Source organism: Schistocerca nitens, chromosome 6 (assembly GCF_023898315.1).
Source record: "Schistocerca nitens isolate TAMUIC-IGC-003100 chromosome 6, iqSchNite1.1, whole genome shotgun sequence".
Taxonomy (NCBI): Eukaryota; Metazoa; Arthropoda; class Insecta; order Orthoptera; family Acrididae; genus Schistocerca; species Schistocerca nitens.
Genome location: NC_064619.1, coordinates 179,028,772 through 179,053,518, shown reverse-complemented (window position 1 = coordinate 179,053,518; position 24,747 = coordinate 179,028,772). Strand labels below are relative to the sequence as shown.

At 41.1% G+C, this 24,747-nt stretch overlaps 1 protein-coding gene and 1 long non-coding RNA gene across 3 annotated transcripts in view; one reads left to right on the top strand and one right to left on the bottom strand.

Annotated features, from left to right (window-relative positions):
* Positions 1-24,747, top strand: part of LOC126263214 (uncharacterized) — a 110,914-nt gene that overhangs the window by 32,629 nt on the left and 53,538 nt on the right. The gene's annotated exons all lie outside the window — the stretch shown is intronic.
* Positions 1-24,747, bottom strand: part of LOC126263213 (UBX domain-containing protein 6) — a 77,059-nt gene that overhangs the window by 24,353 nt on the left and 27,959 nt on the right. Inside the window, exons 5-7 of the mRNA XM_049960284.1 lie at positions 21,216-21,343; positions 20,775-21,020; positions 4,702-4,859 (exon numbers count right to left, since the gene is read on the bottom strand). Coding sequence (XP_049816241.1) covers positions 4,702-4,859; positions 20,775-21,020; positions 21,216-21,343 — 532 coding nt within the window. The remainder of the gene's footprint in view (positions 1-4,701; positions 4,860-20,774; positions 21,021-21,215; positions 21,344-24,747) is intronic.

Sequence of the window (24,747 nt, the reverse complement as noted above, 5' to 3'; positions counted from 1 at the left end):
GGTAAAACCTCATGAACCATTTTTCATAAAACCATACAGTATTGCAATATCAAAAAGACCTGCTGTTGAGAAAGAGCTGAAAAAGATGGAAGGATGTAATATAATAGAAAGGAGTATCAGTGCATATAATAATCCTCTAGTAGTAGTTTCGAAAAAAGATGGTGGAGTAAGATTGGTTTTGGACTCTAGACACTTAAACAAAATTTTGTTCAGACAGACAGACCATCTCGAAAATATTGATGAGTTACTCTATAAATTTACAGATATAAAATATATGTCAAGTTTGGATCTAACTTCGGGTTTTCATCAGGTACCACTTTCGGTTAATTCTAGAAAATATACTGCTTTCTTGTACAATGGTAAGAGTTACCAATATTGTGTTGTGCCATTTGGGTTAAATTCTTCTGTTTCCGAATTTATAAGAGCTTTGGATCATGTACTGGGGCAAGAACTTGCGTCTAAACTGATAATTTATGTAGATGACATTTTGGTTACAGGGCAAAATTGGGAGGAACATTTTTCGATTTTGAAGTTAGTTTGTGAGAAACTTAGAAAAGGGGGGATGACATTGAAATTAGAGAAATGTAAATTTGCAGTTTCTGAATTAAAATTTTTGGGTCATGTTGTCACAGACAAGGGAATTTTGGCAGATCCAGAAAAAATTAAAGCAATTTCAGAAATTCCTATTCCTAAGACTAAAAAACAATTAAAGTCGTTCTTTGGGTTATGCGGTTATTACCGAAAACATATAAGTGATCAGAGTCTGAATGCACCATGTTTAAGTCAGTTACTTAAGAAAAACACTGTTTGGGTTTGGGATAAAAGTTGTCAGGAAGAGTTTGATAAAATTAAGCAAGAGTTGAGGAAGCAACACTTATTACACAGACCTGATTTTAATTTACCATTTTGTTTGAACACTGATAGCAGTAATTATGGGCTTGGAGCAGAGTTATTTCAAGAAAGAGTAGAGAATGGAGTTAAGATACATTGTACCATAGCATTTGCAAGCAGAATGTTGCTCAAGCATGAGAAAAATTATACAGTCACAGAGAAGGAACTTTTGGCAATTCATTGGGCTTTTACAAAATTTAGAATTTACCTTGTTGCACATAAAACCATAGTATTTTCGGATCACAAAGCTTTGAGTTACTTACAAGAGTGCAAATTATACCACAGTAGATTGACCAGATGGGCAATATTTCTGCAACAGTTTGACTTTGAAATCAAACACATAAAAGGTTCTGAGAATGTAGTAGCTGATTCACTTTCAAGGTTACCAATTGGGGGAGAAAAGGAGATTTTTGAACAAGAGGAGGAAAAGCAATTTAAAATTAGATACTTGAAAGGGGTGGAAAATGAAAAAAACCATTAGAGCTATGTGTAACAAAATTAGAAAAAATCAAAATTTAGATCAGAGTTGGAAATTAATCAAAGAATGTTTAGGCAAGAAGGGGTATGAGAAACTTGATAAATTTTACAAATTACATAAGGGGATTTTATTTCGGAGAACAGATGTAGATTCTGATAATTGGAAACTGTGTTGGTCAGAGGCAGATGCTGATAAGCTGATCATTTACATACATGAAAGTTTTGGTCATTGTGGGATACAGAAGTGCATTCAAAAGATACAAGAAAATGTTTATTTTTTACAATATTGGAAAGAAGGTAAGAAAAGAGTTGGCAACCTGTGACAAATGTCAGAGAGTTAAAGTGAGCAATCAAAGATGTGGTGGAGAGGTGCAAAACATTATTCCGGAAAAACCTTTAGAGCTTATCGCAGTGGACTTATATGGAATGTTACCAAAGAGTAAAGGTGGTCACTGTTACATATTTGTTATGGTAGATGTATTTTCAAAATTACACTATATCCAGTGAAAAAAAGCTACTAGCCATGAAATTATAATAAAAATTGAAAGAGATTATTTCGCACAGGTGGGTAAACCAAAAGCTATGTTATCAGATAATGGTTCACAGTTCACCTCTAAAATTTGGAAAAAGTTTATTGAAAGATCAAAATTGAAGCATATACTTATATCTGTTTATTCTCCGTTCACCAATCCTGCAGTAAGAAATATGAGGGAAATTGGGAGACTTTGTAGAACCTATTGTAGCCATAAACATCCAACTTGGTTTGAGCACATTCGAAATTTTGAAGATATTATGAATAGCCTACAACATAGTTACACAGGATTTTCACCGTATGAGATTATGTTTAATATTAGACCTCCAAATCTTATATCAGAACTTATTGAATTTCCTAAATGTACACCTTTAACTATGCAAGAGAGAGAAGATATTGTCAGGGAAACTATGAGGAAACAAGGGGAAAAGAGGAATAAAAGACATAACAATGGCGGAAAATTAACCACTTTAAAAATTGGGGATCTTGTTCTGGTCAAATCTCGTGAAAAATCAAAAATGTTAACTTCAGAAATTAAAAAAATTTTTGATATCTATATTGGGCCTTTTGAAGTCATAGAAAATCCACGCCCTAATGCTAATCGTTTGGTGTATCCTAAGTCAAAGAAATTATTTGGTCTCAGGAATGTTGTCTCTTTAAAACTGTATAAACAGAAATCATAATTTCAAAATTTAAATAACCTATTATTATCTAAAACAAAAGTCCTCCACTGGAATACACTTGTTAGAACAAAACTGCCTGTACAACCAAGTATGTATATTTGCACGTATAAATTAATAATTTGAAGCCACATGTTAATTGAAACTGATGAAAAAACACTGTTGTAACAAAGAATGAGAGAAAGATTTATTTTTACTTTTTTACAAAAAAAAGTCTCCATAGTGAGCATTTCTGAATTTTTCTAATTTTTGGAAGCTAAGTCTTCCCTGTGGGTGAAGGCATGCATGTGAGGACATGCATGCAAAGGTATAACTTTCAAAACCAATTGTAGATAAAGCCTCATGATATATGAGCAGTTTATTGTTGTTTATACTGATGTTGTGGGGAGCAAAAGTACTCTTCACAAGAATGTGACTTGTAGTAATATTGTAGTAGAGAGGCAAGTGTACATAAATAATTGCAAAAAATTTAGATAATACTGATGTATCTTTAGCTGTACTAAAAGAAGAAAATCATAAGCAAAAAAAAAAAAAAAAATACAAAATAAAAAAAAACATGAGTAAAAAAATTAAAAAGAAAATCATAAGCAAAAAAATATACAAAAGAAAAAAAACATGAATAAAAAATAATAAAAAAATCAAAATATATATTATAAAAAATTAAATCTTATTCTAGGAAATGAGTTTTACCTTCCTATTATTTTCAATCTGTATGCTGTATGTTAGAATATTTCTCATGTATGTTTTATACCATATATATTTGTCATGTCAAATAATTTTTTTACTTGAATTTTTTGTGTATGGGATTGATGGGGAAGTATCATTGCAACAACAGCCAGTAACAAGTCCACAGATTCAAAGAGTCCAAATTTGGAAGAGGTTATCAGACTGCATCATTAATGTACTAATTGTGTAATACAGATCTATCACTGAGTGTGGTCGGGATTTTGTTGTATATGTCCATAACAACAAAAGCCCTGGGGAGCAGTTGTAATGGATCTGGGAGATGTTATTTTTTTTACTGTATTTGTCGATACCAAATTGTAAATGTTTTTTTTTATACTTTTTGTCAGAATTTATTGTAATTTGCCTTATTATATGTTAATTTACTTATGTTTTTGAGAGTGAAAGCATATTGATTACTATTAGTAAATGTATCGAAGAATAGCAAAGAGACTAATTACAAGTGGAAGCTTGTGTGTTGTGTAAAATATCTTTAACGCTGGAGTCGTCTTTGACTATAGTCAGTCGGCAGGTAACTCTTGGTGTGTGTTGACGGAAGAACAATGTGAAGGTCGCCGTCATAAATAATTTTGAATTATGTTACTATTTTTTTGTATTAACCATAAAAAAAGAAACTACATTTGAAGAAATGGTATTTGAAACACCAAAATGAGGCAAACACGTTGAACCACGTCTTTTCTGCAGCCGACAAAGATGCATTGTGGAATCATACTTAGACAACTGAAGCCAAGACTAATATAGCCTTGCAAACGTCTAACGGAAAAGGTACTGTCACGAAATATGGCAAATTTAAGTAAATAAAAAACAGTGACCATATTTTCAACTTGTGTCTTAGCCGGGATAAAATATTTCAGATGGTCATAGCTGATCAAAACTGGTAGTCTAAAATAAAGAAATTTATTCTATACTTTCTGGATCACTGTCCTACTCACAACTATGTTGCAGCTTGTGAAATCATTATCTTAAATTGAGGCATAATATCAAGTAAATAATACAAAAACATTATTTTGTATAATGTACAACAAAACAAGGTTATACTTTCACTGGTCTATTTAGATTTTTGAGCCTCCTTTACATTAGTAGTATCCACACTCCTAAACCGCCTATTCAACAACCAATCTCTTCTCTTAATCACTATCCAATCTCAGTTTCCTTTTTCTGTGACATCCATACCCAGCTACTTTCTTCCTTCCATATCTGTTCCCAGTACATATTTTTATTAATTTATCATCAATTCTTTTTATGCTTAGCAGATGTTATCGCTGATACATATGACTTTGTCAACTATTTTATTTATTAATGTACCACTAAAAATGGATTTTGATGCAAGATACTTGTATTCACCAGAATTCCTTAAAGAAAAATAAATAAATATACCTTAACTGTTGCTCTTTCTTCAGTTCCTCTGGTGTCATTGTATAAAAAACTGGTGGCAAATCTGTCCTATGGGTTGCTTGTGAAGGAAGCAGCACTTGCAAATTACGATCTAATTCCAGTGAAATTGGTTCTGCAGATCTCAGGGCATCACATAATGTCTGAAACACAAACAAAATTAAATGGTTTTGGACACTTTATTTTTATGTTCCAAATACACAAATTTTATTAATTTTTAATTTTTTTTAAAGAAAAAGAGCATTAGGCCAACAAGGAGACTTTGAGCCAATGGGATATCTCTCTCTCTCTCTCTCTCTCTCTCTCTCTCTCTCTCTCTCTCTCTCTCTCTCTCCAGCCCCCACATTCTACATTATCCCAGAGTGGTGAAATATGTATTAAAACGAAAACTGCAGTTTTTGCATTCCACTGTTGACTTTTTCACTACATTTATCATTCTGTTACTCCCCCTACTACCCATTCCTTTAGCAATTCTGCTTTGCCTATACCCATTATATTACTGCAGCTTACAGAAGCATAACTGAAATTAAGGGTGTTACATTTTTCCACTACTATGGGATACTGGACCAGATTAAAGATGAGCAAGAAAGTGGTCCCCTGACAAGAAGTAGCACTTTGAACCAAGAGGGATACCATTTCACAGTCATCTGATATATTATAAACTTCTCATAATTTTTTCCAAAGTTTAATAAGCAAAAAATCAATTGCAAAATTACAAAGACATTAGTATGTCATATTCTCTATGACTACAATATCAAAAAGTCACAACTGGATGGATGGCTGGTTGGGGGCTATCAGTCAAGGAAGGTCATCAGTTCCCGATCCAAAGGTGGTTCATCCAGTTTTAGTGATGTACGCAAAATACGTGGTCTGCTGATGAAAGTATTTAGGAGCGGTGAGACTGATGCATTGAAGGCAATACTGATGCCAGAGCCCAGAAAGAATTTATGGAGAAGTGTATGGATTGGGATGATACGTAAGTCAGAGCATACAAGGGATCTCCCACAGCTCATCCAATAGCTAGAAAATCCCCACCCTGCATCTGACCCCTGCAAGCCCAATGATGGGCAAAGCCAGTCACAGAGCAAAGAATACCTCCAAGTTGGTACATTCAGAACAGTAAAAGTGAGACGGCTAAAATGTAATGGATATAAGTTGGGCTATCAATAATAACCCCCCCCCCCCCCCCAATGAACCATGGACCTTGCCGTTGGTGGGGAGGCTAGCATGCCTCAGCGATAGATAGCCGTACTGTAGGTGCAACCACAATGGAGGGGTATCTGTTGAGAGGCCAGACAAACGTGTGGTTCCTGAAGAGGGGCAGCAGCCTTTTCAGTAGTTGCAGGGGCAACAGTCTGGATGATTGACTGATCTGGCCTTGTAACACTAACCAAAACAGTCTTGCTGTGCTGGTACTGCGAACGGTTGAAAGCAAGGGGAAACTACAGCCGTAATTTTTCCCAAGGACATGCAGCTTTACTGTATGGTTTATGATGATGGCGTCCTCTTGGGTAAAATATTCCGGAGGTAAAATAGTCCCCCATTCGGATCTCCGGGCGGGGACTATTCAAGAGGACGTCGTTATCAGGAGAAAGAAAACTGGCGTTCTACAGATCGGAGCGTGGAATGTCAGATCCCTTAACCGGGCAGGTAGGTTAGAAAATTTAAAAAGGGAAATGGATAGGTTAAAGTTAGATATAGTGGGAATTAGTGAAGTTCGGTGGCAGGAGGAACAAGACTTTTGGTCAGGCGAATACAGGGTTATAAATCAAAGTCAAATAGGGGTAATGCAGGAGTAGGTTTAATAATGAATAAAAAAATAGGAATGCGTGTAAGCTACTACAAACAGCATAGTGAACGCATTATTGTGGCCAAGATAGATACGAAGCCCACGCCTACTACAGTAGTACAAGTTTATATGCCAACTAGCTCTGCAGATGATGAAAAAATTGAAGAAATGTATGACAAAATAAAAGAAATTATTCAGATAGTGAAGGGAGACGAAAAGTTAATAGTCAAGGGTGACCGGAATTCAGTAGTAGGAAAAGGGAGAGAAGGAAACATAGTAGGTGAATATGGATTGGGGGTAAGAAATGAAAGAGGAAGCCGCCTGGTAGAATTTTGCACAGAGCACAACTTAATCATAGCTAACACTTGGTTCAAGAATCATGAAAGAAGGTTGTATACATGGAAGAAGCCTGGAGATACTGACAGATTTCAGATAGATTATATAATGGTAAGACAGAGATTTAGGAACCAGGTTTTAAATTGTAAGACATTTCCAAGGGCAGATGTGGACTCTGACCACAATCTATTGCTTATGAACTGTAGATTAAAACTGAAGAAACTACAAAAAGGTGGGAATTTAAGGAGATGGGATGTGGATAAACTGACTAAACCAGAGGTTGTACAGAGTTTCAGGGAGAGCGTAAGGGAACAAATGGCAGGAATAGGGGAAAGAAAAACAGTAGAGGAAGAATGGGTAGCTTTGAGGGATGAAGTAGTGAAGGCAGCAGAGGATCAAGTAGGTAAAAAGACGAGGGCTAGTAGAAATCCTTGGGTAACAGAAGAAATATTGAACTTAAATTATGAAAGGAGAAAATATAAAAATGCAGTAAATGAAGCAGGCAAAAAGGAATACAAACGTCTCAAAAATGAGATCGACAGGAAGTGCAAAATGGCTAAGCAGGGAGGACTAGAGGACAAATGTAAGGATGTAGAGGCTTGTCTCACTAGGGGTAAGATAGATACTGCCTACAGGAAAATTAAAGAGACCTTTGGAGAAAAGAGAACCACTTGCATGAATATCAAGGGCTCAGATGGAAACCCAGTTCTAAGCAAAGAAGGGAAAGCAGAAAGGTGGAAGGAGTATATAGAGGGTCTATACAGGGGCGATGTTCTTGAGGACAATGTTATGGAAATGGAAGAGAAGGTAGATAAAGATGAAATGGGAGATATGATACTGCGTAAAGAGTTTGACAGAGCACTGAAAGACCTGAGTCGAAACAAGGCCCCGGGAGTAGACAACATTCCAATAGAACTACTGACGGCCTTGGGAGAGCCAGTCCTGACGAAACTCTACCATCCGGTGAGCAAGATGTATGAGACAGGCGAAATACCCTCAGACTTCAAGAAGAATATAATAATTCCAATCCCAAAGAAAGCAGGTGTTGACAGATGTGAAAATTACCAAACTATCAGTTTAATAAGTCACAGCTGCAAAGTACTAACGCGAATTCTTTACAGACGAATGGAAAAACTGATAGAAGCCGACCTCGGGGAAGATCAGTTTGGATTCCAGAGAAATGTTGGAACACGTGAGGCAATACTGACCCTACGACTTATCTTAGAAGCTAGATTAAGGAAAGGCAAACCTACGTTTCCAGCATTTGTAGACTTAGAGAAAGCTTTTGACAATGTTGACTGGAATACTCTCTTTCAAATTCTGAAGGTGGCAGGGGTAAAATATAGGGAGCGAAAGGCTATTTACAATTTGTACAGAAACCAGATGGCAGTTATAAGAGTCGAGGGACATGAAAGGGAAGCAGTGGTTGGGAAGGGAGTGAGACAGGGTTGTAGCCTCTCCCCGATGTTATTCAATCTGTATATTGAGCAAGCAGTAAAGGAAACAAAAAAAAATAATTTGGAGTAGGAATTATAATCCATGGAGAAGAAATAAAAATTTTGAGGTTCGCCGATGACATTGTAATTCTGTCAGAGACAGCAAAGGACCTGGCAGAGCAGTTGAACAGAATGGACAGTGCCTTGAAAAGAGGGTATAAAATGAACATCAACAAAAGCAAAACGAGGATAATGGAATGTAGTCGAATTATGTTGGGTGATGCTGAGAGAATTAGATTAGGAAATGAGACACTTAAACTAGTAAAGGAGTTTTTCTATTTGGGGAGCAAAATAACTGATGATGGTCGAAGTAGAGAGGATATAAAATGTAGACTGGCAATGGCAAGGAAAGCGTTTCTGAAGTGGAAAAATTTGTTAACATCGAGTATAGATTTAAATGTCAGGAAGTCGTTTCTGAAAGTATTTGTATGGAGTGTAGCCATTTATGGAAGTGAAACGTGGACGATAAATAGTTTAGACAAGAAGAGAATAGAATCTTTCGAAATGTGGTGCTACAGAAGAATGCTGAAGATTAAATGGGTAGATCACATAACTAATGAGGAGGTATTGAATAGAATGGGGGAGAAGAGGAGCTTGTGGCACAACTTGACTAGAAGAAGGGATCGGTTGGTAGGACATGTTATGAGACATCAAGAGATCACCAATTTAGTATTGGAGGGCAGCGTGGAGGGTAAAAATCATAGAGGGAGACCAAGAGATGAATACACCCAGCAGATTCAGATGGATGTAGGTTGCAGTAGGTACTGAGAGATGAAGAAGCTTGCACAGTATAGAGTAGCATGGAGAGCTGCATCAAACCAGTCTCAGAACTGAAGACCACAACAACAACATCATCAATAATAAAAACAACAAGAGAGAAATAGGTGAGGTAGCAAGTGGGCAACCCCCCCCCCCCCCCTCCGAGGTTCTGCACATGACAGGAGTAGCCCCACCCGCAGCCATCCCCATCCCTGCTCCAGTATAGTCAAGGTTTTAAAAAGCACCCACTACTTAATACTCTACAACAGACAATAGAATGCAGTATAAAAGGATACAAACCACATCAAAAAGCAATTAAATCAGAGTGAGAGAGGGACAGAAGAGTGAGCTGATCAGTCAGCTAGGATCACGAGACCCCCCAGACTCAACATGCAGAGGAACATGCCCCACAACCCCAGCCATCCCACTCACACCCTGGACTCTGCTTAAGACCTTATATCTGAAAATAAAAACCACCTTCACGGACAAAAAGGAGAACCAGCTCAACTATCTGTGAATTGTCTGTTTGTATTTGAGGCAAAGTATTTGGAAGGACGTGCTTAGCATGGAGGGCCAGGAGGAGAGAGAATTCCCCAGGATATTAACTACTACTGTAAGGCTCCACAACTACAATGTGGACGTGGCTTGGTAAGTAAAATCAAACTATGGGTTAGCCTGGTATGAGCAACGTGGAGGCAGCATAGGGTGGTCAATTCCTTCTGGGAGGAGGTGGAGGGTTTGGGATACAAAAGGACCACATTACAGGGTCATCAGTCCCTTTTTCCTCAAGCAACCAAGTCTCAAGATAAAAAATTAAAAACAAAGGAGTTGCAGTACATAAAAGCATGTAAAAGTAACGGAGAATCAAATCATAGGAGAAAACGGAAGAAGAAAACCAAAGGGGGGGAATGTACATTTAAGGGCTGACTGATCACAAGGTTAAAAAAGATGAGCCAGCCACTCTGCAACACACTAAAATGTCTAGCAAAAAGACAAAGTGAGATGAACACACATACGGAAAAGACAAACACCAAGGCAAACGAGATGCAAAGAAAGAGTGACAAAGAAGTAAAAGGGAGGGAGGATGGAGGTCTGGGAGAGAAGCCCACATGCCCAACCTTAGATGTGCAATAACCCTCCCCCCCCCCCCCCCCCCACCCTCCCATGGTCGATACAGAGCTGATAAAGGACAACAGTGACCCTGCAAGTGGCTCACATGGATTACTGCCACACATTCGTTATCTCCTTGATAACATTGAGTTTGTTTGGGGTACTGAGGGTACACCGTTCAGTATCCCAGATCATGAAAACTTTGTGGCAGAAGATCAATCAGAGATCAGTCTCCAGCAGGCCGATCTACAGAGTTGGTGTACCGCTATCCTGTTTGGCCAGACTGTCAGCAAGTTCATTGTCCAATATCCCAACATGTCCTGGCGTCCAAATAAAGGTCACTGAATGTCCACAGTTCCCGAGGGCATAAAGCAACTCCTGGATAGTCATTACCAAAGGATGTCGAGGGAAGCACTGGTCAAGAGCTTGTAGGCTGCTTAAGAAGTCACTACAGATGACGAAGGACTCACCGGCACAGGAGCGGATATGCTCAAGAGCACAATAGATGGCTACCAACTCTGCAGTGAAAACTCTGCAGCCATCCAGCAAAGAGCACTGTTCAGTATGGGCAACATGAGTGTAAGCGAAGCCAACAAGACCGCTTACCATTGATCCATCAGTGTAGACTATTTCTGAGCCCTCAAACTCGCTGAGAAGAGAGAGAAATTACCGGCGGAGGGCCTCAGGTGGAACAGAGCCTTTTGGGCCTTGCAATAGGTCAAGCCGTAGGTGTACGTAAGTGGACCCGCAGGAAAGGTGGTAGCAGGGAAGCATCGAGTTCATTAAGAAGCAACCAGACATGGACATCTAGGGGATTCCCAATTCTTCATTGCTGTTGCGGGAGATGGACTGCCGTGTTACGGAAAAGGAGATGGTAATTTGGATGACAAAGGCGAACTATGAATGTGGACGGTATAATTTGCAAGCAGTAGTTGCCGCCGGAGCCGCAATGGAGGAACACCAGCTTCCACAAGGAGGCTGTTCATTGGGCTTGTTTGGAAGGCTCCTGTCGTGAGCCAAACTCCACTGTGGTGTTTAGGGTCCAGCAGACGCAATGCGGAGGGCGTTGCTGAACCATATCCCAGGCTCCCATAGTCAATGCAGGACTGTACAAGGGCTTTGTACAGCTGCAGCAGTAAGGGACAATCAGCACCTCAGTTGGTGTGACTCAGGCATTGAATAATATTAAGATTCCACCAACACTTGTCCTTAATCTGATGAAGATGGGGAAGCAAAGTTAAGCAGGCATCGAAGACCAGTCCCAAAAAGTGGCAAGTCTCCACTACATAAAGTAGCTGGTCATCGAGGTAAAGTTGTGGATGGGGATGGACAGTACGATGACAGAAGTGCAAGATGTCGAAAACTGAAAGCCGTGAGTGAGGGACCACAATTGCACCTTCCGTATAGATCCCTGCAGCTGGTGTTCAGCCACAATAGAAGAGCAGCAGAAATAAATCGACAACAAGTCTGTACAAAAAATGGGTTGTGGGCCCCAGAGACCCCACTCATGCAGAGTAGTGAGGATGTGGTGTTGCCAAGTGGTATCGTAGGCCTTTGTAAGGTTGAAAAAGATGGCAATAAGGTGTTGTCACCAGGAAAAGTCCAATCAAATCACGGACTTCAGGTGCACTAAGTTGTCGATGGTGGAGTGCCCTTGGCGAAGACTGCCCTGGGATGGAACCAGAAGGCCCTGAGGAGTCAACACAACTGCCGGCTCACCATACATTTGAGCAACTTGCACAGAATGTTGGTGAGGATGATAGCTATCAACATCTAGTGGGTTCTTACCAGGCTTTAGCACTGGGACGAAGATACTTTCCCACCACTGCAATGGGAATTTGTCATCACTACAGATGTGGTTGATGAAAGCAAGGTGGTGGTGCTGGGAATCCACTGACAGATGTTTAAGCATTTGGGAATGGATGTGATCTGGGCCAGGGGATGTGTCTGGACAATCGGCAAGGGCCCTGAGAAATTCCCATTCACTCAAGAGAGCATTATATGGTTCAGGGTGGCATGGAGCAAAAGAGCGCTGTTGTCATTCCACCCACTGTTTGAGGAAACAAAAGGTGGGGTGGTAATTTTCAGACACAGAGGTGCAAGCATAATACTTGGCAAGATGGTCTGCAATTATGTCTGATCAGCAGATACACCTCCATGTGTGGTAATTCCACATACACCTGCAAGGGTCTGATAGCAGTAAAATCATCAAACCAACCCAGAAAGGAGAGGTTTGTGTACCAATGGTGAAGCCGTATCACTCCCAACACTCCGGTTTCCATCGTCTGAAGAGTATGTGGACCTCAGCTCAGAGCCGTTGAAGGCAGTGAGGTTCTCCAGGCCTGGGTGGTGCTTATGACATTACAGGGCCAGCCTATCGTTTCTAATGGCCGCAGCGATTTGTGGCAACCACCAAGGCACTGACGTCCACTTGGGGTAGCCGGAAGAACAAGGGATTGCCGATTCAGCTGCAGTAATAATGGTAGAAGTGATGGTGTGGATCACCTCATTGATGATGGCATGCAACGGAGTTTCAATGGTGGTAGCGGAGGTCAAAGAGTCCCAGTCAGTCTTGGGAAGAGGCCATATGGGCAAGCATTGAGATGAGGGACACTGGGGTAGAGACAGGAAGAGTGGAAAGTGGTCACTATCACCAAGTCATCATGAGCTCTCTGGTGGATAGACAGGAGAAGGCCAGGACTGCACACCAAGAGATCAATGGCCCAGTATGTGCCATGCGCCACACTGAAATGTGTTGGGGTACCTGTGTTTAGGAGGCAAAGGTCGAGTTGAGTTGGTAGGTTCTTAACATCTTTACCACGGCCAGTAACCTTGGTTCCATCCTACAAAGAGTTATAGGTGTTAAGACCACCCAGAAGTAAAAAAGGTGGAGGAATTGGGAAATCAGTGCATCTAATACGTGAGGAGTATCACCATCTGGAAGGAGGTATACTATGTAATCAAAAAGTATCTGAATACCTGGCTGAAAATGATTTAAAAGTTCCTGATACCCTCCATCGGTAATGGTGGAATTCAGTATGGAGTTGGCCCATCCTTAGCCTTGATGACGGTTTCCACTCTCGCAGGCATACATTCAATCAGGCGCTGGAAGGTTTCTTGGGGAATGGCAGCCCATTCTTCACAGAGTGCTGCACTGAGGAGAGGTATTGATATCGGTCAGTGAGACCTGGCACGAAGTCGGCATTCCAAAACATCCCAAAGGTGTTCCATAGGATTCACGTCAGGACTCTGTGCAGGCCAGTCCATTACATGGATGTTATTGTCTTGTAACCACTCTGCCACAGGCCGTGCATTATGAACAGGTGCTTGATCATGTTAAAGGATGCAATTGCCATCCCCAAATCGCTCTTCAACAGTGGGAAGCAAGAAAGTGCTTAAAACATCAATGTAGGCCTGTGCTGTGATAGTGCCACACAAAATAACAAGGTGTGCAAGCCCCCTCCATGATAAACACAACCACATCATAACACCACCACTGTTGGCACTACACAGGCTGGCAGGTGATGTTCACTGGGCATTCGCCATACCCACACCCTGTCATCGGATCACCACATTGTGTACCATGGTTCATCACTCCGCACCACATTTTTCCACTGTTTAATTGTCCAATGTTTACGCTCCTTACATCAAGTGAGGTGTCATTACCGGCGTGATGTGTGGCATATGAGCTGCTGCTCGACCATGATATCCAAATTTTCTCCCCTCCTGCCTAACTGTCATAGTACTTACAGTGGATCCTGATGCAGTTTGGAATTCTTGTGTGATGGTCTGGACAGATATCTGCCTATTACACATTACGACCCTCTTCAACTATCGGTAGTTTCTGTCAGTCAACAGACAAGGTCGGCCTGTACACTTTTGTGCTGTACGTTTCCACTTCACCATCACATCGGAAACAGTGAACCTAGTGATGTTTAGGAGTGTGGAAATCTCATGCACAGACATATGACAAAAGTGACACCCAAGCACCTGACCATGTCTGTGAGTTTCGCGGAGCACCCCATTCTGCTATCTCACGATGTCTAATGACTACTGAGGTCGCTGATATGGAATACCTGACAGTAGGTGGCAGCACAATGCACGTAATATGAAAAATGTATGTTTTGGGGGATGTCCGGATACTTTTGATCACATAGTGTAGATGTTACAGATGGTAATTTCTTGCGTTGTCCTCACTCTGACAGCCACAGCATCTAAAGGTGTTCGAAGAGGCACAGATTCACTACAGACAGAAGTAAGGACAAAGACACAATCTCCACCTGACAGTCTGCCACAGGCAATGCGGTTTTTGTAGTACCCCCGATAGCCACAGAGAGCAGGGGTCCGCATTGGAGTAAACCAAGTTTACTAAGAAGGACAATGCAAAAAGCAGGCATAACACTTCGGAGTTGTCGTAACTCAGCCAGGTGGTAGAAAAAAATGCTGCAGTTCCACTGGAGAAAGACATTTTCTGTCATCTGGGAAAGCATGAAGTGACCAAGGAGGCAAATCGGGCCTCAACATCATCTGCTGCCACGAGTTGGGTGCTAGCATCCAATACCATTGCATCCGAGGCATTGGCAAGATTTATGTGCTGCAGGGACGTGGAGCCTTGGCAGGGTGGTGGTGCGAGGGCCATTGGAGGCTCCCGTTTATTAGCAGACTTCTTTTTTTTGATGGTTTGTCCTCTTGCCACTCCTTAGGGGCTTGCTGGGAGGGCTTCTCTGAAGTAGCTTCAGGAACAGAGGAAAACCACGAAGCCCTTTAACTAGCAGCTAGTGACGCATTCAGCCACTGACTGGTGTCCACTTGACCACAGGGAGGACGGGGGGGGGAAACTGGAGAAGGTAGAGTCCCAAGGGACCCCTTCCGCACAAGAGGAGCAGGAGAAGGCTGTTGCTTCTCCGGCCTGGGGAGGGGGACACCGATGTATCCAGCATCTGAGGGGAGGGGGAAGCTTTGGGAGCAACAGAAGAAGATGTGGCTCCAGCCAGCTTAGATGAGTAAGCTTAGATGACAGCCATATTGGCATCATAGATGGCAATGCCGTCGTAGTGGCAGCATAGAAAGGTAGCATTCAAACAGGGTTTAATCATTCATATTTTACTTTAGCCCTGTGGTAAGATAGTCTGTCCAGGGTCTTGTACTCCATGATTTTCCGCTCCTTTTGGAGTACTGTGCAGTCAGACGAATAGAGGGACTAGTGTTCTCCACAGTTGACAAGCGGGAGGAGGCACACATGGAGTATTTGGATGCTGATCTTTTCAGGAAATGAATCACCCTTGAAGACCAAGATGAATGCACCAGTAGCAACCCTATTGTCTTTGGGTCCTCTTTAAATGCACTGGATGAAATGAACACCCCCACCATTCTAAATTGGCATGGAGCTCACCGTCAGTGAGTGGGAAGTAACGGAAACAGGAATTTCACCCAGTTGGTCACAGGCAAGTAATGCTCAGGACTGGGTTGGGAATGCTGTCTGAATCAAGACTGAACCATTTCTCATTTTGGTCAGCGCTTTTACTTTCCCAAACATATCCTCAAAACATTAAACAAAAAATTGCTACAGACTAAATACCAAGGCAAATATAGCTCTATTCTTTCTGTAGCCCTACGTTCCACCCATGGTGTTGCGAGGGAAGGAAATGATTTAGGGTCATATCCGTCAGCATTGTATTCGATCTTCCCCTTCTTAGAGACTGCTGACACCATTCGGTCACCAGCAAGAGATGACTTGGTCCACTGCACTGCAGGTCATCCATCCTGAAGCCACCCACTCCGATCAGCAGCTCTCCCCACGGGCACCACCCAGCCACAGCAAAGGCCACCTGGCACAATAGCCATTGCCGAGAGTCCTGATGCCCCAAGAAGATGGGTACCTACTCTTTGGCATACGTGGGGAGTTTGCAGCTCAGGCATCAGCAGTGTGATCCCTGCATTGTCAGGGGGCTACCATCAAATGGGTACATGATGGCCCCACCACAACAGACTGGCTCCCGTACTGGATACTGGGCACAAAGAAATCCAATATTGTCACGGGGGCGAAAGAGGACAGCAGACAACGGAAGAAGATGACATACCCCGAAAGGTGTCCTCGACCAAATAGCTGAATTGCAGGTGGCGATGCAGAGCCATGGCAAGAAGAGGTGCAGGAGATTGAATCTAATGGCACTATAAATAACTGGTGCACCACGTAATGCGTCCTTCCCCAAATGGAACACACACTGTAGAATTTGAAAAGTGGGAGGTCAAAGCATAAAATGGGACCTAAACTTATAGAGGCAAAAAATGAGAGACTCCTTTTAGTTGCCTCTTATGGCAGGCAGGAATAGCTTGGGCCTATTCTAATCCCCCGGCCTGCAGGGGGGTTCTGGAAGGGAGCAGCAGCCAACCAGATGTCACTCCATTTCCAACTGAGCAGAGGTCTTATTTGCATTCTCAAACCACAGATAGGGAGACTAGTGGCCACGAGAGACTTCAGAATCCAGCTTATTCTGCAGGCAGCCACCCTTTCAAGCAGTTTGCAGAGCATGTTGGTGAGGCTAATCAGTCAGTAGCTGTTGAGAGACACTGGCTTTTTACGTAACTTAAGGACTGGGACAACGATACAATCTCATGATTGTGAAAGGATGGCTACTGAGTAGGTGTAGCTTTTGAGTAGCATTCAGATGTTGGAGAATCTAATCATGAATTAAAAAACTAGGACCAGGGGCCATATCATGATACAAAGCAAGAGTCTGATGCAGTTCCTAGTCAATGAAAGGTTAATTATATTATTCAGAATGATGGGGGTGAAAACTGGGGGACACCTTCGACTTGTCATTTCTGCAGTAGAAAGGTAGCCGGATAAGAAGAGGTGCAGATGCTGTCACAAAATGGGTTGCAAGGTGATCAGCAAAAACTTTGGCATCGGTACAAACACTACCCTGAAGGATAGGACCCAGAACAGTTGTTTATAGTTGGAAGACCAGAAGACCATGGAGCTTGGTCCTCACCTGTGATGAAGAGGCATATATTCCGACAGAGGAGACTTAACACTCCCAGCATTCCTTCTTACTGTGTTTAATTAGATAGTGAGCCTTTGCATGAAGTTGATTAAAAGTGGTAAGGTCCATCTGCAAAGGATGTCACTTAAAATGTTGCAGGGCTCTTTGGCGATTCCAAACTGCTATTCCAATGTCTTGGGTCCACCAGGGCATTGGCAAGCTATAGAGAGGACCTCTAGAAAGGGGAATAGCAGTTCCAGAGGCATGGGTGATCACGTTAGAGAACTTCATCAATGCACTATGACAGAATGGGGTGAAAATGAATGTTGTGGAGTGTGACGTCATAACGGCCCGGAGTTTAGTTTATGAGTTTGTTGTGTTTGTGGATGTTGTTTTGCTGCAGTTGGTGGTGTCCTCTGGTGGTGTGTGTAGGGTCCGCGTGTTATGTGGTGTATTGCGTTCATTTGTATGTCGGTGGTTGAAGTGTGAGTTTATCGGTCTTGACTATTATTAAAGAACAGAAATTGGTTTCAGTGGGTTAAGAATTAATTTTCTTTTGTGTTTCAGTGTCAATTGTTGTTACTGGTTTTTGCTGTTTGTCATGCAGTAAGGCATTTAATTTAATTTGTGACTACTTTTGTTAGGTATGGATATGACTTCTAAATTTAACAGTGCGCGTCTGCGGGCTGAGAAGGGGGACGACATGTTGCCGTCATTAAGTTTTTGTAACTGTTTGGACTTTTGGTGGAAATAGTGAAATGCAGCTTCTGCAAAGAGAACATACGATTGGCCAGAGTTCCGGTGTCTCCGAGCAGGGACTGTTACATGTGGCAGTGCCAAAGGGATAACCTTTGGCGCTCCATAGGGCATGGTACCTGGTTCGAGAGGTCTATGTTGGCCATGAGAGAGAGAGAGAGAGAGAGAGAGAGAGAGAGAGAGAGAGAGTGTTTTGATGACGTATTATTTTTGTTATAGATCCTCCATCAGTTTTTGTGCTCATGAGACGTGTGAGAGAGAGGATGGTGTTAGACTGGTTTTAGTTATGCAGTGAAGTTTGTTCTGAATGTATTAAGTACCAGGGTAAGTTGTGCAGGCCTGGGGTGGTGGTTGAGGTAGATGAGTCGCAGTTTGGGAAGATGAAATATGGGAGGGGTAAGTCTCCAGTTGGTTTATGTGTGTGGGGAACCGTTGTTTCGGGTGGGGGGAGGGGGTATTCAGAATGTGTTTTCAGGATTTTGGAGGGACATAAGAAGAGGGAATTAGTGGGGTTAACTGAGGAGTATATAGAGGAGCAGATTACAGTAGTTTCTGATGCTTTTTCATCTTATAGGAGTTTGGGCAAGAGGGGTTATGATCATTTAGTTGTCAATCACAATTTTAGAGTTCAAGAATTATGAGACAGGGGCGTGTACTAATACAATAGAGGGGTTTTGGGGAGCAGTTAAGTCAGTCATTGGGAGGGGGAAGAGGTGCTCTTCTAACCTGCAATCTCATTTAGATGAGTATTGCTGGCAGAAGAGCGTCCCTAGAGAGCATTGCATTTTTCGGGTTTTTTTGAGGGCTATTAGTAATATATATAGGCCAAGGGCGGTTAGTTAAGGTTCTTTTGTACAAGGGGGGGGGGGGGGGGGGGAGGCGGTTGTGGATCAGGGGGGAAGGGGATTGTTGGTAATGTTTGTCGATTTTGGTGGGATCAGTGGGTGGGATTTGTTTTATGATTATGTTGTGGAGGATCTGCTTTGCTGCAGTTGTTTTTGAGTTGTGTGTGTGATTGAGTTTTTTTCTGATTTTTACTTGTTGGCAGATTTTTGTTTTTTTTGGGAGGGGGGGGAAGGAGAAAGGTTTTTTTTGTTTTTTGGGAGGGGGGAGGTGAAAGGGTTTTTTTTTTGGGGGGGGGGGGTTGGTAGGTTGTGGGTGGTTTGGGAGTTTGTTTTGGTTGTTTTTTTTTGTTTTTGTGCGGGGGGGGGGGGGGGGGGTTGGCTGAGTGTGATTGGGGTGGCTGGCCTAGTGTATAGTGCCGGAACTTTTTTGTGGTAAGTAGTCATTTTTTGGCTCTATTGTTCATGCGTTGTGATGTTTGGTGGGGTTTTTCATGTGTTGTTGGATTGGTGTTATTTACTGCAGGTGTAGGTGTTTTATGTTTTGGTATCATCTCTTGTGATTGATTTTTGTAACTTAGGGGAAGTACCCGATTCCAATTTTTTTTGGTATTGTCAGTTGTATTTTACCTATATAGGTCAAGGGAAGTGTCCGATTCCAATGTGTTGTAGCTATGTGTGTTTTTGTATCATCAGTTGTAGTTAAACCTATATAGGTCCAAGGGAGTGACCGATTCCAATATGTCATCGTAGCTGTGTGTGTTTTGGTATCATCAGTTGTAGTTAACCTATATAGGTCAAGGGAAGTGTCAGTTTCCAATGCGTTGTCATAGCTGTGTGTGTTTTGGTATCATCAGTTGTCCGATAGCAATGTGTCGTAGTTAAATGTGTTTTGGTATCATCGGTTGTAGTTGACATATATAGGTAAAGGGAAGTGTCCAATTCCAATTTTTGTTGTTTCAGGTGTTGGTTTTGTGGTATTGATAGTTGCGGTGTGATTATAATTTTTGGAGTGTTGGTTTTTATTTTGTGGTATCGACAATTGCGGAAGAGCTATGTAGGTGAAGAAAGTGTGGATATTGTGCGTGTAGTAGAATTTGGGAATTTTGTGTGGTTTGGGATCATGGTGTGTGTGTGTGTGTGTGTGTGTGTGTGTGTGTGTGTGTGTGTGTGTGTGTGTGTGTTTATAATTAGTTTGTCCCCACCCCAAAACCCCCAATTTCCCATGTTGGTCCCATTAGTTTGATTATATTTTTGGAGTGAGATGTGTTTGTTGGTTTCCTGTACGTATTTTCATGTTTGTTGTCATGCTTATGTAATGACGTCATAGGCGCCGCCATAGGTAAAAGCAGACGAGTGAAATTGGACGCTTCTGTAATATAGATAGAGAAGGTCACAATCTTGTTTGATTTAACGGAAACAGTAATGGACATTCTGAAGAAAGTGAACTGATAGACACTTGAAAAGAGATGCAAACTATCTCCAGAAAGCCTCCTTACAAAGTTTCAGGAAACAGCTTTAAATGATTAATCCAGGGATATATTAAAACCTTTTCCATACCATTCCCACAGGGATTGCGAAGACAAGATTAAATCAATTACAATGCATACAGAGGCATTTAAACAGTCATTCTTCCTGTGCTCTGTATGTGAAATGAACATTAAAAAGCTCCGATAACTGGCACAATGGGAAGTACCTTCTGCCATGCACTTCACAGTGGTTTGAGTTTATTAATGTACATGTAGATAGTATTGTTGCAAATGCTCCACAGAAGGCCTTTTAAACAATTTTGTATTTAGATTTACATTAGTTTCATTTAAAAAAAGAAAAAGAAAGAAACTGCTTACATGAAACCTCACTCTATTCCCTTAATTTACAGTCTCACAAGTAAATTATATAACATGAGAATTGTTACAGGAGTCGAAGAAACTTTTAGCAACACAGTTAATAAAATAAATTTTTATTATAACTAAGTTTTACTTACTGATAAATATTCTAAGCTTTCAACATTCTGTTCAGAAAATACAAGGTAGTCCTCTTCACTACCTTGAAATTCTTCCTTTTTAATTTCAAATCCAGCTGCCATTAGAAAATCTTGAATTCCTTCATTGGGTGCAACACGTTCCTGAAATATTCTGTTTGACATTCGAATCTTTTTGTACTTATCTTCCGTTGGATTTTGCACTATGTTCTCTAAATACTTACAAAGTGTCTCCACACACTGAGCTATCTGTAACAAATATAACACAGAGATGTAAGTAATCAAAAGGTTTTAATAACTGTTGCTGCATTTGCATATATTACATGCCACATTTCATTCATTTTTGCGGGTCCAAGGTGGGGGCGGAGGGGGGGGGGGGGGGAGCGGAGCACAGTGGAATAGGCTTTGGGCAAATAAAAAGCAGTGAAAGAATACCATACTTACTTTTTCCCTGTTCTTGTTGCAGGAGTGAATGATAAGACAAGATGTTAATCCACGTTCTTCTTCTAACTGAGAGTATAAGAATTCTTTAATTTTTACGGTCCACTCTTCTTTTGAAAGTATTTCATCACCTGTTGTGATAGAAGCAAGATAAATCACAACCAGATACTTGAAAAATGAAGTCAATAGCAATTTACAGTAGATTATATTTCCTCTAAAACTATACCAATGTACATTGTGCTGCAAGTGGGACAGTGAAAACTTTCCTCGTAGTGCAGTTATGCTTAAAATTATATTAAATGCAAACATTTAAACAGAAATTAACTTAAATGCAGGCATTTAAACAATTAGCATCAGTGACAAATGCTACAACTGATGTTAATCTTCTCATAGACACACAGCAGCATCTGTTAGTTACAAGTTCTCATCGAGTGCAAACTCTACAGTGAACTTTTTTACTTATGGTTTATGAAACTTCTCTGAGCAGCTTTTTGACCTTTATCATATCAAATTTTTCCTCTTGAGCATTTAGCCATAGGAGAGGTACTGGCACAAAATTCCAAATCATATGACACTTTGTGCATATGTCTAGAATTAAATTCTGCATATTTCTGCAGTCTCTCATGGAAAGAGGGAGTCAATGATTCTTCTTTCAGTTGGTGACATACACTCAGTGATCCCCCTTCATGCCATTTGAGAGGAATAGACTATATACTGGTGCTGGGTTTTACCTAAACCGATCTCTCGTCACAATCAACAACAAACCTAACACCTCACTATATGTGCGCTAATAATAATCTCCCATAAAGGGTAGTTCATGTTAAGAAATGTGACACATCATCGAAACAGCAAGAACTAGAAAAAACTCTGAGGAAACTGTAAGCTACTGGAATAAATACATTTGAATATCCAGCTATTCACCAGTAAACATGATTTGCTATTCAAACAATGGAAAATCCAAGACAGTATAATGACAATATTATGAAAAGGATAGACTGCTACTCACCATATAGCGGAGATGCCGAGTCGCAGACAGGTACAAGAAAAAGACTGCTAACAGGTTTAGCTTTTGCCCAAAAGGCCTTCTTCTGCGACACACACACACACACACACACACACACACACACACACACGAGTGTGAGTTGCGTGTGTGTGTGTGTGTGTGTGTGTGTGTGTAGAAGAAGACCTTTGGCTGAAAGCTTAAACTTATTAGCATTCTTTTTGTTGTGCCTGTCTGCAACTCGGTATCTCCACTATATGGTGAGTAGCAATCTATCCTTTTCTTAATACTGACATCTATTCATTCTACACCTTCCCCACTTGTTATTAGACTTTTCATTCCCTTCCCTTAGAGGAAATGATAAGTTGTTTGCGGCATTTTATTTTGCCCTTTTGGCCACAATTTTATGTCAGGTTTCTTTAATCAAGTCAATCATTGCAACACCCATGTGACATACTTTGTCATCCAGCACTGTCTTTAATTTTTTGTTTTCTTTCCATTTCTGTTGTCAATTTCCGATCTCGTTCTAGTATGTGGCAAGTCTCTTTCCTCAGTCTCCTGTACGGGCCTTTCAGTTTATGCTAAACATTTTCCTATTTTGCACCTTTCTGTCATTTATACTTACTCTGAAGAAAGGACCATTGTTCTTTAAAAGCTATACTTGGCACAGATGCTAGTCACACACAGGTACAACAAAAAGACTGTCACAAAATGAGTTTTCAGTCAACAAGGCCTCTGTTGAAGTGGTCTCGTGTGTGTGTGTGTGTGTGTGTGTGTGTGTGTGTGTGTGTGTGTGTGCGGGAGTGCATGCATGCATGTGTGGTCTTTTTTTGACAATGGCCTCATTCACTGAAATCTCATTTTGTGACAGTCTTTTTGTTGTGTCTGTGTGTGACTCAGCATGATTTGCTATTCAAACAATGGAAAATCCAAGACAGTATAATGACAATATTATGAAAAGGATAGACTGCTACTCACCATATAGCGGAGATGCCGAGTCGCAGACAGGTACAAGAAAAAGACTGCTAACAGGTTTAGCTTTTGCCCAAAAGGCCTTCTTCTGCGACACACACACACACACACACACACACACACACACACACACACACACACACGAGTGTGAGTTGCGTGTGTGTGTGTGTGTGTAGAAGAAGACCTTTGGCTGAAAGCTTAAACTTATTAGCATTCTTTTTGTTGTGCCTGTCTGCAACTCGGTATCTCCACTATATGGTGAGTAGCAATCTATCCTTTTCTTAATACTGACATCTATTCATTCTACACCTTCCCCACTTGTTATTAGACTTTTCATTCCCTTCCCTTAGAGGAAATGATAAGTTGTTTGCGGCATTTTATTTTGCCCTTTTGGCCACAATTTTATGTCAGGTTTCTTTAATCAAGTCAATCATTGCAACACCCATGTGACATACTTTGTCATCCAGCACTGTCTTTAATTTTTTGTTTTCTTTCCATTTCTGTTGTCAATTTCCGATCTCGTTCTAGTATGTGGCAAGTCTCTTTCCTCAGTCTCCTGTACGGGCCTTTCAGTTTATGCTAAACATTTTCCTATTTTGCACCTTTCTGTCATTTATACTTACTCTGAAGAAAGGACCATTGTTCTTTAAAAGCTATACTTGGCACAGATGCTAGTCACACACAGGTACAACAAAAAGACTGTCACAAAATGAGTTTTCAGTCAACAAGACCTCTGTTGAAGTGGTCTCGTGTGTGTGTGTGTGTGTGTGTGTGTGTGTGTGTGTGTGTGTGTGTGCGGGAGTGCATGCATGCATGTGTGGTCTTTTTTTGACAATGGCCTCATTCACTGAAATCTCATTTTGTGACAGTCTTTTTGTTGTGTCTGTGTGTGACTCAGCATCTCCAAATTTTCCATTGTTTGATACTGCCAAGGGATAAGTTTCAGGTGGAACTAAGTATACCAGAACCTTCTCAGGACAGTTTGTCTTTTAAGTGAAGACCATAGGGACCTGAAAACATTTTTGGGTAAAATTTACATCTATTTTTGTTGCAATCACATTTTCTGTTTGTTAGTGATTAGATGTACAAATTTAAAAGGTTGTCATGCTAGATGCCTAAAGACAAAGCCTTAGTGCTTTGAAACTGACTGTTGAAAAAAAGTGGTGGTTGGGTTGATTTCTATCCGGAAAGTTTACCTTTGTAAGAACTTCAACAGTTTCCTTTATCTAAAACTGTCTTTGCCTGTTTTCTTTTTTTGGCTCTATTTTAACTTTCAACAAATGATCGTTTCTGTTGAGAAGCAGCAGCATTTTCCTGCAGGTGAGCTGCGTGCTGTTCTGATTTAAGATGTTTCTTGGCATTTTTTTCTTTTCACTCCTAATTTGATAATCACAGAACAATCTAGAGTTTTATTAACAAAAGGGGGAGGAGCAGTGAGGGAGCAAGCCCTGATTCCCTTTCACAAAGCAGCACTTCAAAACACAAAAAGAAACAGCGAGCATGCACAATACAAAGCACTGGGCAAAGGCTACTGCACAATGGCTTGCTGGGGTTCACAGTGTC